At 33.5% G+C, this 16220-nt stretch overlaps 1 protein-coding gene across 1 annotated transcript in view; it reads left to right on the plus strand.

Annotated features, from left to right (window-relative positions):
• Positions 1 to 16220, plus strand: part of LOC126821548 (ribosome quality control complex subunit NEMF) — a 35720-nt gene that overhangs the window by 15008 nt on the left and 4492 nt on the right. Inside the window, exons 13-20 of the mRNA XM_050549996.1 lie at positions 242 to 402; positions 1196 to 1303; positions 2268 to 2331; positions 3725 to 3813; positions 9941 to 10044; positions 11398 to 11672; positions 14075 to 14373; positions 15225 to 15348. Coding sequence (XP_050405953.1) covers positions 242 to 402; positions 1196 to 1303; positions 2268 to 2331; positions 3725 to 3813; positions 9941 to 10044; positions 11398 to 11672; positions 14075 to 14373; positions 15225 to 15348 — 1224 coding nt within the window. The remainder of the gene's footprint in view (positions 1 to 241; positions 403 to 1195; positions 1304 to 2267; positions 2332 to 3724; positions 3814 to 9940; positions 10045 to 11397; positions 11673 to 14074; positions 14374 to 15224; positions 15349 to 16220) is intronic.

The following is a 16220-nucleotide window of genomic DNA, read 5'->3' on the forward strand; positions in this document are numbered from 1 at the left end:
GGTAGGACACTAACACATCTAGTACTTAGAATAAGGCTATTTTTTATTTTCTGGAGCTGTCAAGCCAGCAAGAGTGTTATTGTCCCTTTAAGTAAACATAATGTTAACAGTTTGTTTTGGGTGTCGATAAATCAAGTACATGTATCAGAAGAAAAAGATTGTTTTATAAAATGCAATTTTTAAAGTCTGAAATACTTTGCTTTAAAAAAATTCAGTAGTTACATATAATGATATCTTGCAGGTGGATCAAGCTATCATGGTGGTTAGAAATGCAATAGCCAATCAGATTGATTGGAGTGAAATATGGAATTTAATTAAAGAAGCTCAGTTGTCACATGATCCTGTTGCTATGGCAATAAAAGGCATCAAACTTGATACAAATCATATGACTATGCTTTTGAGGTAATTTTTCGATAGTTTGATTAAGTTAAAGAGAAATAGAATAAAACTTGATATAAGATGTCCTCATCAACATTGCCCTTATAACCTTTGTTAGTCATTCAGATGGGACAAAACCCCCGAGGTATTGTGTACACATTGGCATGCATGTAATAGACCCCTTAACAGAATTCATTTGCTCTTCAGGCAAAATTTTCCTCATAGCACACTGTATGGTGTATTACTGTATGCCCTTTTTCATTAGCCTGATTTGTTCATTAAAATAGGATTTTAAACCCCATTTCATTCATTGATTCATAATGTTTGTATTTCTGAAGGAGCCTCGGTGGCTAAGTCAGTAAGACGCTGGCTCGTTAGACTGCAGGTTGCGGGTTTGATCCCGTTGTTGACCGAAAAAGTTCTTGGGGATTTTCTGGCGTGGTTTCCTGTTGACAAAGACAGCTGTCTAGTCATTCGGATGGTATGGAAAACGAGATTTTGTGTACTCATTGGCGTGCACGTAAAAGATCCCTTGACAGTTGAAATTTGATATAAGAGTGGGCTGTAACACTGCTGTCCGGGCAAAATTTCCCTCATGGAACACTGCATGGCATATGCCCGTCTTCATTGGCCCAGCCAGTGCAGAACAGTAGGACGTTAAACCCCATTTCATTTCATTTTATTTTGTATTTCTGAAGTAACGGTTGTAAGAATTATCTGCTTATTGATCATTGCTACATTTACTTTGGTAAAGTGATATTTCTGACTGGTCTTCAGTAACATTTTAAATATGTATTAATTGTTGTATTATTTTCAGTGATCCGTATTATGTAAGTGATGGTGATGATGATGAATCTGATAAACCATTAAAACCTTTAAAAATTGATATTGATTTATCATTAAGTGCTTACGCTAATTCAAGAAAGTAAGTAAAACTAGAAAAATAAACAATGATTTAAATCTGGTCCTCAAACCCTAGGCCTTCTGTTAGTCAACACAGTGAGTCTGTGCACAACTTCTACATTAAACAATGATTTATATCTGGTTCTTAAAACCCTAGGTATTCTAATCAACGAAAAACCGAGGTCCCATTTGCACATTGGCATGCATATAAAAATCCCTTGGCATTTGGAATTCAGTATAAGAGTAGACCGTAGTGCTAGCTACTGTCCATTCAAACTTTCCCTCATAGCACACTGTATGCCCGTGTCCATTAGCCCTGTCGCGCTGCCCGACAAAACAAATATCAGATCAATAGTGCACACACACTGAAATAGCACTGTGAATGTCCAAGCACTTTACATTGAAATAACATAATATGAATGTAGTGATGTATTCAATTTTCTGGGCACAATTATTTATTTAAAAAAAAACATTCTAGTTGTGTTTGAGTAGATGTTGAACCTCCTTTACATTAGTCCTGACACTGTAACCCGGGTATCATTTAATCTTGTGTATCTAGCACTTATTTCTTTCACATTCAATTAATATTAAATCTTTGTTTAAAAATTCGTAAAAATCATTTAAAATCACCAAAATTCATCTTATTTGTACTGTGTCCAGTTTAAAGCTGAATATTCAATTTTGATAATGTGTGTCCAATTTACAAGAGTTTAATTTCTCGATCACTGTTAAAACCCTATTGAGTATTGATGTATAATGATTACTTTTTGGACAGTGGTCAGGAATTTAAATACCCTGTAAATTGGTCAAACTTATTCAGTCAGTTTTATACTGGACTCGAGTACAAATTAGCTGATTAGGGGTGATTTTAAATGATTTTTACAAATTTTTAAACAAAGATTGGATATTAAAAGAATGTGAAAGAAATTAGTGCTAGATACACAAGATTTAAATGGTCTCTATATCCTTATCCATTTTATTACAAGATATTTTGAGAAGAAAAAAACAGCTAAGAAGAAGGAACAGAAGACAATGGATGCCTCTTCTAAGGTTGGTTCAATATGATTTTATAATAGAAAAGGCAAATAAGTTTCTAAGCCTCCAAGAATCTACAAGTCACATCCATCAGCATGTTTCTTCTTAATCCAAGGATGCTTTGATTGAGAACACAGTTTAAAGTTGTTTTGTTTTTTTTTACTTAAATTTTTTAAATATCATATAGAACTTCTAAAGCCGTATAAACCATGTTGGAACCTGCACTCTGCTGATAGAAAGTTACTACATGTTCCTACAGCAAAATACTTAAACTAGTGAACAGTCTTTTGTTTACGTTGTCCAACCTCGTGGGTTTTCTCCGGGTCCTCCGGTTTCCTCCCACTGCTAAAGACCCCTACGCGCAAGCGAATGACTGAAATAAAATTAAACCATATGTTAGTCCCGAAATGACCTAGTTTGTGTCGAGTGGACATTAAACCCATTTCTCTCTCTGTCTCTATAAGTACCTGGGTAATAAGGATGTCTATATAATCATAGTCATAAGGATTATCAACTCACATTCATACAATTGAACAATTATGGAATTCCTTAAAGCGATAATTTCATATTTTTAAGTTATATTTTTAAAATGTATTAAAATAAAGCCTTAAAATAGATGGTATCTATAAACAGTCCTACCTTGTTAAAGAAAATCCTATTAATCCTATAATTCACTATTGCCAGGTGAGAAATTGGCAAAAATATCATTTTCAAATTCAAACGTTTGAAGATAGCTATTCCATGGTGGGGAATAGAAAACAAGGGAGATAATTGTGTTATTATTTCCGGGGTGAAGGCTTTTTTAAGGTTGAGAATGATACCTATGATCGTATAATAGTGAGTTGGCAACCTATTGAGCAAAAGAAATAGAAATAATTATGTTTTGATTTTCTTAGAAAATATGAAATTCTCACTTTAAATGAGTTACATAAATAGCATTAATGTTGAGCAAAGCTACTGATCATTTCCCAAAAGGCTCAATGTATGGATTTGAAACGTTCTGACAAGATTAACAGTCTATTTCGTCAAATGTTTGAATTTGAATTCAATAGTTAAACTCTCTTTTATTTATGGTGTCCTGTGAAATCTAGGACTTTAATTAAATAGTATATTTGTCAAAATTAGAATATTTGTCAAGATTAATCAATTACAAAGCATACCTTTGTATATTGGCTACTTTTAACCTCAGTCACGATTGAGGTCTCTTGTTTTGCCATAATGAGGTGGTTTAAATACCAGGGTAGCCATTTATTTGTGGTCTGGAATTGTTTAAATTATTTTCAAATTTGTTAAAATTACTTTCAAATTTGTTTAAATTACTTTCAAATTTGTTTAAATTATGTTCAGATTTGGTTAAATTTATTTGCGTATTGCAACATTAATATTTCTTTCTTGGTTTCTATTTCAGGCATTTAAATCGGCTGAGAAGAAAGCGTTAAAGGCTCTAAAAGAAGTTGCCACAGCTGTCTCTATTAATAAAACTAGAAAAACATATTGGTATGTATAAATGGATGGTTATAATGGATTCGAATAGTATTAGGATTATCATATGTAACACGTAGGCAGAAGTTGTCTAGCGGTAGAGTGAGGGTTGGGTGGTCAAATGAGGTCTGTCATTGAGTCAAGTGGCATGGTTTCCATTTTCCGCTTGTTCGTGACAAGGAGTAGGATCGCCTGTCCAATCTCTTTGGTTTTCTCCTGGTCCTCCGGTTTCCTCCCACTGCTAAGAGACACCTATTTGCAAGCGAATGTGCTCAATCAGACATCAAGATATGGTGAATAATATTCAAAATTTCAGAATAATATATTGTACTGAGTGTATAACTACCACTCAACCCGATTATTCTTGATAATAGGATGGATTGATTAGGTAATTAGGTGGTCAACGTATTTATCGTGTTATACCGTTTATACACCTATCTTGATTAACTACTTTATAATCTGCCTTGATATTGGCTGACTTAATCCTTTGTTGGAAAATTCACCAATCCAATCCTGAACAAAAGTCATTGCTTCTCCTTTATTGGACTATGTATAAATCCAATAAGAGTGATTATAAACTTAATCTACATTATTACCTCTAATAAATTGTCTGCAATACCACATCGGTGGAAGCAAAGCTTAAATAAAGGTATTTCACGCGCATACACACACACATATATATCTGATAAATACTCAACAATGTTTCTAAAGACACAAGGTTATAATACAATAACTAAAAACTAAAGTAGAAATTTTGTGAGGCGTGTGAAATTATGAGTTGGAAACATGACAATAGTAATGTCGTAGAAAATATTCTAATTTGATGGCATGTTTTTAACTAAAGAAATAAACAAGCTAAGAAATGTAGACAAATATTTCAATTGGAATAGTGTAAGTAGTAATTAATTTTTAGAGACGATAGCGCATGCAAGAGTCATTTTTCTTTTTTTTTACCTTCATCCGTACATAAGTCATAACCGTGAATAACACGATGGCCAGACTTCTGCTGGAAAAAGTATCGGTAATTTTAGAAGAATATTACTGGCGGCACTCTGTCATTCTGTCGTATTACAACAACATGCAATTTTGTAGAAATATTACTGACATAAATTTGAATATCATACGGGAATTAAATATGAAAAATAACGAGGTGCACCTATTTTTTTTTTTACGTACAAATTTGAATATTTTGTTGACACATGATTTATAATTGTGGTCTGTACTCGCCCGCTTTAATAACCATTAGAGTTATGCCCCTTTATTTTTGGTAAAAATGTTCGACAAGAAAAATTTTGAAATCCCAACACTGCATTTAACCCCATGTATTTATCTCTTACACAAGTTTTACCCAACAACTATATTAAAAGTGAATTGTTTATCAAGACTACCATTGCACAAGTAAAGATGTTTGGATGATTTGCCATTTTAATGTCCAATCATTGTAAAAATGTGATTTTAAGGACTGAACTATTTTTTAGTCATCTTGTACGATATCTGGTCCATGACCCTAATAAACAATTCCCAGCTACGTACGTGAATTAGTGCAAGTTTTGTTTTCATTTGATGGATATAAACATAGATGATGATGCGTAAGCCAATATCTTCTTTGTATATAAGCCTATTATATTGCCCACTTACACGTACTCTTAGTTATTTCCTATTGATTGTGTTATTCAATCCATGCATCGTTTTAACACATGCTGATTAGTAGCTTTGCAAGTTTCTTCCTTGCAGTATGTCTGCACAAAAAAAGCGGACTTTAGTTCAAAATGATGCTCTATTCAAATGAAATTAATTGGAGTTTATTAACGTCCTACTATTCTGCACCGACTGGGCTAATGAAGACGGGCAAACGCCATGTAATGTGAAATGAGGGAAATTTTGCCTGGACATCGGTGCTATGGTCTACTCTTATATCGAATTCCAACTGTCAAGGATTCTTTTACGTGCACGCCAATGTGTAGATGGATGTCTTCTGTCCTGCACCACTGACAAAGGGAAAGTATGCCGAAAAATCTTAAGAAAAGGGAACGAAACCGGAAAGCTCTAGGCTAGCGAGTCAGCACTCCTACTATTTAAATGCAAGAGTTGTTATTAATTATGATATTTTACTTTAACCTTTTAGAATTTTCGCAGGTACTTAAGCGAAGTCGTTACATTTGAGTTTTAATTATAGTAATGAAAAGTCCCTTTGTATGTAAATGGCTCTTAGCAGAGGATCTTCTTTAAGTTTTTTAAAAGCATTGACAACTGACAAACTTAAAGACATTTTAATCCGGATAATAATTATAGTTTAGCCATCTAAAGGGATTACCACAATTCTTTTCATAATTCCGAATACATGACATGGAGATAAAAACACACTCAAGAAAGAGTTTTTTCATTCTTTAAATGAACGAGAAGTAGTCCCTATTTATGATAATGGAGTGTTTTTATGTAACATGCATCAAATTTTACGCAGTTAAGAATTTTAGTTTTGAAAGAAATTTGAAGTTGCGTTGTTGTCACACATGTCAGTTCAACAGTTTCACGTTGTTCGGCGAGTATGGCGCTAGAATTCCAGTCCAATTTCACCTTATCAGTGATGCAGGACAGAGGATCTAGCACAAAAACTTGTCTTAGTCATTCGGATGAGACAAAAAAAACCCTCAAAGTCTTGTACACCATTGGCAGCACGTTAAACACCTCCAGACAGTTAGACATCGAAATACGAGTAGGTTGTTCCAAGAGTATGACGCTGCAATCTCATGAGTTTCCAGCCTGGTTTCACCTTATCAGTGATGCAGGACAGAGGAGCTAGCACAATAATTTGTCTATTCATTTGGATGAGACAAAAAAACTCAAAGTCTTGAGTACACCATTGGCAGCACATTAAACACCTGACAGGCATCGAAATACGAGTATGTCGTAGCACTCCTCTCAGAGCCAAAATAACTCTCATAGCAGACTGCATGGGGTATGTACATCGTTTCACAGAATTACTGCCCCTCAGTCTGAAATCAAGTTTGAGGCCAGGCCCCGAATTCACAAAACATTCTCAGACTTAAGCTAAGAATTTACTTAACTTTCAGTCACTATTTATGAGAAATATCTTTGATCCAGAATAATGAAACTTTACACATAGTTTCTTATTGATGTATTTGATACATTAAAATGAAAAAGGTTTTATAAAGGGCAATATTTTAGTTATAATAAGGTGAACAATTTTGAGTAAATTCTTAACTTAAGTCTGAGAATGCTTTGTGATCTTGGGGCCAGCCCTTTAAAGTTTAAAATTTCCTATGCTCGATTAGTTGCTTATAAAGAAAAAAGCCCAATTCTATTTGGTACAATTAATCACTGTGTTAATACCAATCCATGGTTTTGCCTTCATTAGCCCAGTCCATTTCCAATCAGTGATGAAAATACCTGTAAATATATTAATTTATATAAAAAGAAATTTATTTTATTTTAAAATATGGTTATAACGTTTGTCATTAATTGTTTTTTGAGAGTGAGAGGAATAATGTTCAGTTTATTTTCCTACAACATAATTAGAAAATTCTTGTGGCTATCTATGAGCTTTTTACCTGTGACATATCCCCAACAACAGGAATGTCCTTCTTGTAAAAAGTGATACATGAGCGGTCTTGTAGATAACAGATATTTTATGCAGATTAAAGATAGAATATATTAATAAATTATTAAACTTATATACTGCTAAAATCCAGTTTGTCAGGGCACATTTCCAAACATAAATATATATTATAAAACATACAAAATAAAAAAATATAAATTATAAAGCATACAAAATAAATAATATCTAAATTATAAAACATGCAAAATAAAAAAATATATAAATTATAAAGCATACAAAATAAATAATATCTAAATTATAAAACATGCAAAATAAATAAAATATAAATTATAAAACATGCAAACTAAATAAGATATAAATTATAAAACATACAAAATAAATAAAATATAAATTATAAAACATGCAAACTAAATAAGATATAAATTATAAAACATACAAAATAAATAATATCTAAATTATAAAACATGCAAACTAAATAAGATATAAATTATAAAACATACAAAATAAATAATATCTAAATTATAAAACCATGCAAAAGGAATAAAATATAAAAGTACATCAATATTATGACCAAAATTTAAACAATTAAACTAATTGATAATATGTAACAAAACAAAACAAAACATCTTACAAAAATAATTTAGTCTTACATAAAAGTTGTTAATTGGAGTGGTACAGATTAAATTTAGTCTTAAATAAAAGTTGTTAATTGGAGTGGCACAGATTAACATCAAAAGGGATTTTGCGATCAGGTTTTTATTTTATCTACATATACTAAAACATCTGTGTTTTTTATTTCAAAAGATAGTGGATACTTTGATAACACATATTACAGGAAGTATTGCAATGAAAAAAGCTTTTATATGACATCAGAGATAATTGAAATTGAAATCAATATTTATTCGTTTTGATGTTATATTAGAACTTCATGTACCTGTGGATTTAGTTCAATACTTTTATTTTTAATATTTCCATGATGTTAGTTGTAAAGAATCTATATGAAATTAAAATATAGTTAGCTACATTCGATAAAATTCTTGAATAATTTCTCATTAAACATGTAATAACTGAGGAATTATGAAGCATGACTTTAAAACAAAATAAACAAATGTTTTATAACTCATAAAATGATAGGATACATGTACTTGAAAATTTACTTTTGTTGACATCATCAGTGTCATCTTGGAATTGTGACATCATATAAAAATGGAAATCTGTCAATCAATGTGCAGTTGTCCAAGGAACAAGCTTGCCAAGTTTGATGTCGATCGTAATTGAATTGGGCTTTTTTTTAAGACTGTAGCCTCCAAGAACAGCCACGAGATCTGTATCACTTGGACAATGTACAGTTCCTTGTGGAAAACGAAATTGAAATGTAACTGACCATTACATTTTGTTTTTTCTAAACAATATTTATTCACAGAAACTGGATTGAAAAACAGGCAGAAGCCTATAGACCTCCCCCCCCCTCCATTAAAGTAGAAACATAAATATAAATATATAGTGAAAAGATGTAAGAAAGAAAAATAAAGTAGAGGAACATGTTTGTAATGTAATGAATTACCTTTTCAGTGCTAATTATATTTTCAGTAATAACCTTTATATTTATCATTTTCGGATGGGACGAAAAACCGAGGTCCCCATGTACACATTGGCGTGCACGTAAAAGATCCCTTGGCAGTTGGAATTCGATGTAAGAGTAGGCCATAGCGCCACTGCCCGGGCAAAATTTCCCTCATAGCACACTGTATGGCGTATGCCTGTCTTCATTAGCCCAGTTTAGGAGCAGAACAGTAGGACGTTAAACCCCATTTCATTTCTTTTGAAATCTGTTATTACTAATAACATGACCTTAATTTGAAAACATGTAATGATTACACTCCATTACGAATTACCCTGATAGTGGAAATTGTTCTACACACTTAAAACATTTAGTGTAAAACACAGAATTAGAGAATCAGGAATTTAATATAAATATTGTAAACTAAAGGATGTTGATATAAATATATTAAAGTAAAAGGCAATGATGAAAATTTCTGTTAATTATGTCTGTTTGTCTATCTGTCTGTCTGTCTATGCTTCACAAAAAGATAGATATGCACCCAATTAGTTTTGATCATCTATTTATTTTGAGGACGGAGGGCCTGACAAGGACAGCTGTCTAGTCCTTCGGATGAGACGAAAAACCGAGGTCCCGTGTATATATTGGAATGCACGTAAAAGATCCCCTGGCAGTTGGAATTCGATATAAGAGTAGGCGATAGTGCCACTGCCCGGGCAAAATTTCCCTCATAGTATGCCCGTCTTCATTAGCCCAGCATAGGAGCAGAACAGTAGGACGTTAAACCCCATTTCATTTCATTTCTATTTATTTTGAGATTGAGACAGGGTACATTTTCACAGTTTCAATTTCTCAAAATGTCAGCTATAAGAAAAAAAATGGTAGAATTGTAGTCTACTGTTATTTGTCATTATTAAATTCTGTATTTTACTCTGGACAAAATAAATAAAATCTACCACAAGATCAGCATGTTAAACCTCAGTCTATAATCTCTTCTATTTTAGGTTTGAGAAGTTTCTGTGGTTTATTAGCTCGGAGAATTTTCTGGTAATTGGTGGTCGTGATTCACAGCAGAATGAACTGATAGTTAAACGCTATTTTAAACCAGGTAATCATAGACGTCGTCCAGCTGTAGCAGATTCTTTAGATTAGAGTTAAATAAGGAAGATGTTTATTGGTAATCTGGCATATTGCGACTTTAACCGATTCATATAATACAACAGTAACTTGACGTAGCCCATTTAAATTACTAAATAGTTGTAGTTCTTTCATTTATCGAGGCGGGGTAGGTTGGGTTAATCCCGCACTTGTACGTGACAAGTTTTCTCCGGTTCCTCTGATTTCCTTCCACTTCTCAAAAACCATGAGCTTGAGAATTATTGAAGTAAAAATTTGCTATTTGTTAGTCCCAAAATGACAGTGTGTGTTGAGTGGTTGCTAAACCTAATTTCTCTCTCTTTAATTTGATATGGCTGAGAAAAAAAAAAGATTCATCGTTGAAAATAATTTATATATCATTTCTCCAGGCATCTAATTTATAAGTAACAAGCTACACATTTTTTAGGGGGGTTGGATGGCTTAGTGGTTAGCACGTGCGCGCTGTATCATTCAGTCTGTCATTGAGTCAACTGACGTGGTTTCGAATCCCCGGTTGTACGTGACAAGGAGTAGGGTCGCCTGTCCAACCTCGTGGGTTTTCTCCGGGTCCTCCGGTTTCCTCCCACTGCTAAAGACCCCTACGCGCAAGCGAATTATGGAAATAAAATTGAACCATATGTTAGTCCCGAAATGACCTAGTTTGTGTCGAGTGGACGTTAAACCCCATTTCTCTCTCTCTCTCTCTCACACATTTTTTAAAACAAGAGGGAGAGAAATGGGGTTTAACATCCTTTTAAAAAAATAGCTGTACTAAATAATTGTCGTTCTGTGATTTATGGCCGAGAGGAAAATAAAAGATTTGTAGTTTAAAGTAAATATCTGTATTATGTTCTATTTTAAACAGACATTATGCCAGAACTAGATCTGACTATTGCAGGTCTTTCTTTAGGCCTGTAATGTTATATAAATTAATAATTAGACATTAATTAACTTGCCAAGACCGTAATCAACTCTCGATGCCATCGGATGGCTGCGATATAAGTAGATTTGAACAAGTTTTGTGGTTGATGCAGTTACCGTAAAAATAGATAATTGAGACATTGTTTATTATAGCAACATCGATAATTGTATCGCTGATATCTAGGCCCAGAGTGAAGTAATTTGACTGAAATTTTCAGTATATTCTCTTTTCATTATCTATTCTTTAACTATTATAGCGAAAACTGTCAGCTCTTTATCTAATGCTGCTTTAATGGACCTGTACATCAATGCTGATATTCATGAAATCATTGAGATCTCTGATCCCGGGAATTCAGGAAAAAAAAAATCAAAAATAAATTGTTTTTTAAATTCTACTTTTTAGGTGATCTCTACGTTCACGCTGATCTTCATGGAGCCAGTAGTGTTATTATTAAAAATCATACGACAGCTCATGTTCCACCCAAGACTCTCAATGAGGCAGGAACTATGGCCATTTGTAATAGTGCAGCATGGGATGCTAAAGTAATAACCAGTGCTTGGTATGTTTATCACGAACAGGTGTCTAAAACAGCACCTAGTGGTGAATATCTGACAACGGGTAGTTTTATGATAAGAGGTAAGTTTTACATTCCTTCAACTAAGGAAGGGGGGTTGGATGTGCGCGCTGTATCATAAGGTCTGTCATTGAGTCAACTGGTATGGTTTTGATTCCCCAGTTGTACGTGACAAGGAGTAGAGTCTCCTGTCCTATCTTGTGGGTTTTCTCCGGGTCCTCTGGTTTCCTCCCTCTGCTAAAGACCCCATATCTTAATCCCGAAATGACCTAGTTTGTGTCGAGTGGACGTTAAACCCCATTTCTGCCTCTCTCTCTCTCTCTCTCTCTCTCCCTCCCCTTTGTCAATGATGTAGGATGGCGGGCCTAGCAAGAAAAAGTTGCGGTCCTGTTTGTATACGACTGGCATTGTGTAAAGGTGGCCCGACAGTTGGGTGTCGAAATTTGAGAAGGCTGTAATGCCGCTGTCGGAGAAAAATTTCCTTCATAACACACTCCATGGTATATGATGCGCATTCCCAATAGCCCGTTTGGTGATGTAAAATAAGACATTAAACCTCATTTCATTTCTATAATGCAAGGGATTCTCGAGAGAACCAGACATCGTATGACGTTCCTTAAACTTAAGGGCAGGGGCTAGTCGTCAAACATTTATTCAAATTTAAATAGTTTTTCTGATCCATCCTCGATGCTCTAGAAAACGTATATTAAATATTAAAGGTGTATTATGTAAGAGCTAAATCCACCTATTGTAGGTCTCTCTTTTGACTTCAAATCTTATAAATTATTGTTTAGACATTTATTCACAAGCCTATAATCAACTCTCTAGAATGAATATTCAATATATTCATTTTTTATTATCAATTTTTGAACTATTATAGCAAACGGTCAGCTCTTTGTCTAAATCTTACAGAATGTATCTTTAATAGAAAAAACAGATATTTGTACTGTTCTGCTCTAAGTGGCCTAATGAAGATGGACATATTTATTATCATCATGTTTTGTGTTATCTATGAAATATGCAGTCAGAACAGTAGGACGTTAAACCCCATTTCATTTCCATGAAACATGTCTGCATATTGTTTTATCGCATAATCTATCATGAAGGACAGATGTACACGTATGTATATCAAAATTAAATAATTACCGTTATATCCGATTAAATGTACTTGCATACTAAGCTTATGGATCAATAGATTGTAAATACCACGCAATATTCCAAAAATAATATATATACAATAGAGGAATTTAGTTCAGTGTCATTATTACAATTTATATCACATAATATAAAGTATGTCATTGTCAAAATAGATATAACCTAAAATAAACTATTAATGAGTATAAATCTAATTATATATTATTAATTTGTTTATTATTGTCAGTTCTACCATTTTTAGTTGGATGTTGTTAAAGATATATTTAAACTCATATACTATTTAACACAATCAGTGGCTTAATTTAAAGTTGTGGTTGAAGATAGTAACAATAATAGTAATATGTACATTTATATATATAGCGCTAGTACTCCACACACACACACACACAGTTAAAATATTTTAATTAAACATCATAATATTTCTCAAAAAGATAGATTTTAAGTTTTGATTTAAAACATGAAAGAGTATGAGATAATTTAATAACTTTGGACTGATTATTCCACTGTTTTGGCGCATTCACTGCGAACGATCTATATCTAAATGATTTTAAATACTGATAACTAATTTTTAAAATGGAAAAATAAATATATAATTGAGCACATTAATAGTACATCTGAACATTGAAAATGTACTTTTATTGTGCTCAATCTCAAAATGTCGTTAAAATTTCCGATGTACTCATTCCAAATTCAGGACAGTTCTCTTCAAGAGGCAATATCACTTTCAACAAGAAAATAAATTTCATTATTTTTATATAATAATATTTTTAAAAAATCTAATTATTGTATATCCAAAACTGGCATTTTGCACAAGAGTCCACTGAAATCTTGAAAAAATCTTTTGATTCCACAATCTTGCATTGTTAATGATAACTATAAAATATGTTATGGTAAGTTAATTCATACAAATGATTTGAGATTACTGTAGTTTCATAGGCAGTAAATTTGAACTTTGTCTTGTGTACCTGTTTGTGTGTGATACGGTCCTCCTGCATTTAGTATATGCATTCTACTAATAATTTCTACCATATGTAAAATATTGTACGTTCTACTAATAATTTCGACCATATGTAAGATATTTTTCAAAATGTGAATCGGTTTGAGCTGGAAACCGAATCGACTAGGACTAAACCGATTAATCGTGGCAACCCTAGCTAGTAATATCAAATATTTTACATATATATGATTTTTTGCTTATTATAGGTAAAAAGAATTATCTACCACCATCTTATCTGATTTTTGGTTTCACACTACTCTTTAAGGTAAGTTGTTCGAGACATGTGCATTTTATGTATATCAAGTATCTTACCATTTACACTTTAAGTATATCAAGTATTAACATCATTTCAGTTAGAAGAAGGTAGTGTTGAACGTCATCGCGGTGAACGAAAAGTTAGAACTTTAGAGGATGATGATGCCATCTCGGTCGTTGATTCTGTTGCTGATAGTGAAACACTGGACATTGATGAAACAGAGACAGCTGATGGAGAGGAAGATAGTAGCAGTAGTGAAGAGGATGGTGAGAAAGGAGAAGAAATGAAAGAAGAGGAAGCAATAGAAGAAGAAAAAGAAGAAGAATCATCAAGTGAAGAAGAAGAAAGTAGTTTTCCTGATACATCTATTAATTTACAACATGTTAAAGGAGAAAAGTAAGATATTTGAATTTTAGAATAACATTTTAAAAAAATTATATTACCAGTGGCAAAAAAAAAATGTCTAGTCATTCGGATGATATGAAATGAAATGAAATGAAATGAAATGGGGTTTAACGTCCTACTTTTCTGCTCCTAACCTGGGCTAATGAAGACGGGCATACGCCATACAGTGTGCTATGAGGGAAATTTTGCCCGGGCAGCGGCACTACGGCCTACTCTTATATCGAATTCCAACTGCCAAGGGATCTTTTACCTGCACGCCAATGTGTACACGGGACCTCGGTTTTTCGTCCCATCCGAACGACTAGACAGCTTTCCTTGTCAGCCTCTCCGTCCTGCATCACTGACAAGGGAGAACCACGCCGGAAAATCTGGATGAACTTTCTCGGCCAATGCAGGGATCGAACACCCGACCTCCAGGCTAGCGAGCTAGCGTCTTACCCACTTAGCCACGTGATCCCCTCGGATGATATTAAAAACTAAGATCCACCCATGTAACAGAACCCTTGACAGTTGGAACCTGCTGTAGAGTTAGCACACTATAAGAGAGAAAATAGATCATTTTATGACTAACACATATTACAATTATGTTTGAATGCTCTGCTTAGCAGTTGAAGGAAACCAGATGACCTGGAGAAAACCCAATAAGATGGTCAGGCAACCCTACTCCTTGTCAGGTACAAGCTTGGTATCAAATCTTGACTAAATGACAAACCATATGCGATTAGACCACTCGGCCATCGCCACATTCCCCTCTCACTCCCCGCCTCCTAAGTTTTTGAATGGTGGTGTTACTAATTACTTCAAAGAGTTACATTTCAATATTGTTATTATTTTCTTTCTAGATTTGAATTACAGAGAGGTATCAGTGTGAATAGTACTAATAGTACAACTAGTGCCATCTCAGAAGTAGCAGACGACACAGTTATCTACCTTGGTGATGATAAACCCATCATTTATGGAGAAAAGGTCAGTTCACTATGAAAAAAAAACATAGACAGGGGATTGACTGATTTCCCCTTGATAATCATCATTATATAGGTGAAATTGACATAAGTCTTTGTAAAAAACATAGATGTGTGTAGAAAGATTGATTTGTCTGTTGATTTTGTGCAGATCCTGGGGCATGTAGAATTTTAAGGGTTCAATATATTGTTGCGGAAAGCGTCGATTTAGATCATCATGTTTTCAGATGTAATGCTAGTGTCCTTTTTAAGCCAGCACAATGAAAAAGGCCCTTGACAATCGACAACTTTTTCGTCTTACTGGCTTAACGGCGACATTCTATGTACATCTGGGAAGACGTGGATCTACATGGACACTTTCAGCTCCAATATGTTTATTTTTCTGTTGACAAAAATTTATGAGGCAAATCACTGTTTTTCCTGATAATTAGCATGAATGGTATCAGTATTGGCAGATCTAGAAAAAATTGAAAAAAATATAATTGAAGTTTGGCATGATGTCCCTTTAAATATTCAACTTTAAGCATGAACACAGCAAAAATATCTGATTTAAGATTTAAGAGATTTTATAATGTAGATTCCTAATCCTGATATCATTACATTGACAGACCTCATACCCACTTTAAAATGGTAATCTGTGGAATTGCGTAATATCAACAACTCTACGTGAGTTTTTAATTTGCTGTGTAGTATAATAGATAATAACGTGAATTTCATATCAGCAAGAAAAACTCCCATACATTGTTGATGCAGAAATTTGTGATTATTATTGAAAGAAAATGTGGGCTGAAGTTGATGTACTTAATTCAGTGTTAAAATGTACTTGATAGCTTTTTAATTCTCTCAGGACATTTGTCATCTTCACTGGCCAAGGGT

This window comes from Patella vulgata, chromosome 5 (genome assembly GCF_932274485.2).
Source record: "Patella vulgata chromosome 5, xgPatVulg1.2, whole genome shotgun sequence".
Taxonomy (NCBI): domain Eukaryota; kingdom Metazoa; phylum Mollusca; class Gastropoda; family Patellidae; genus Patella; species Patella vulgata.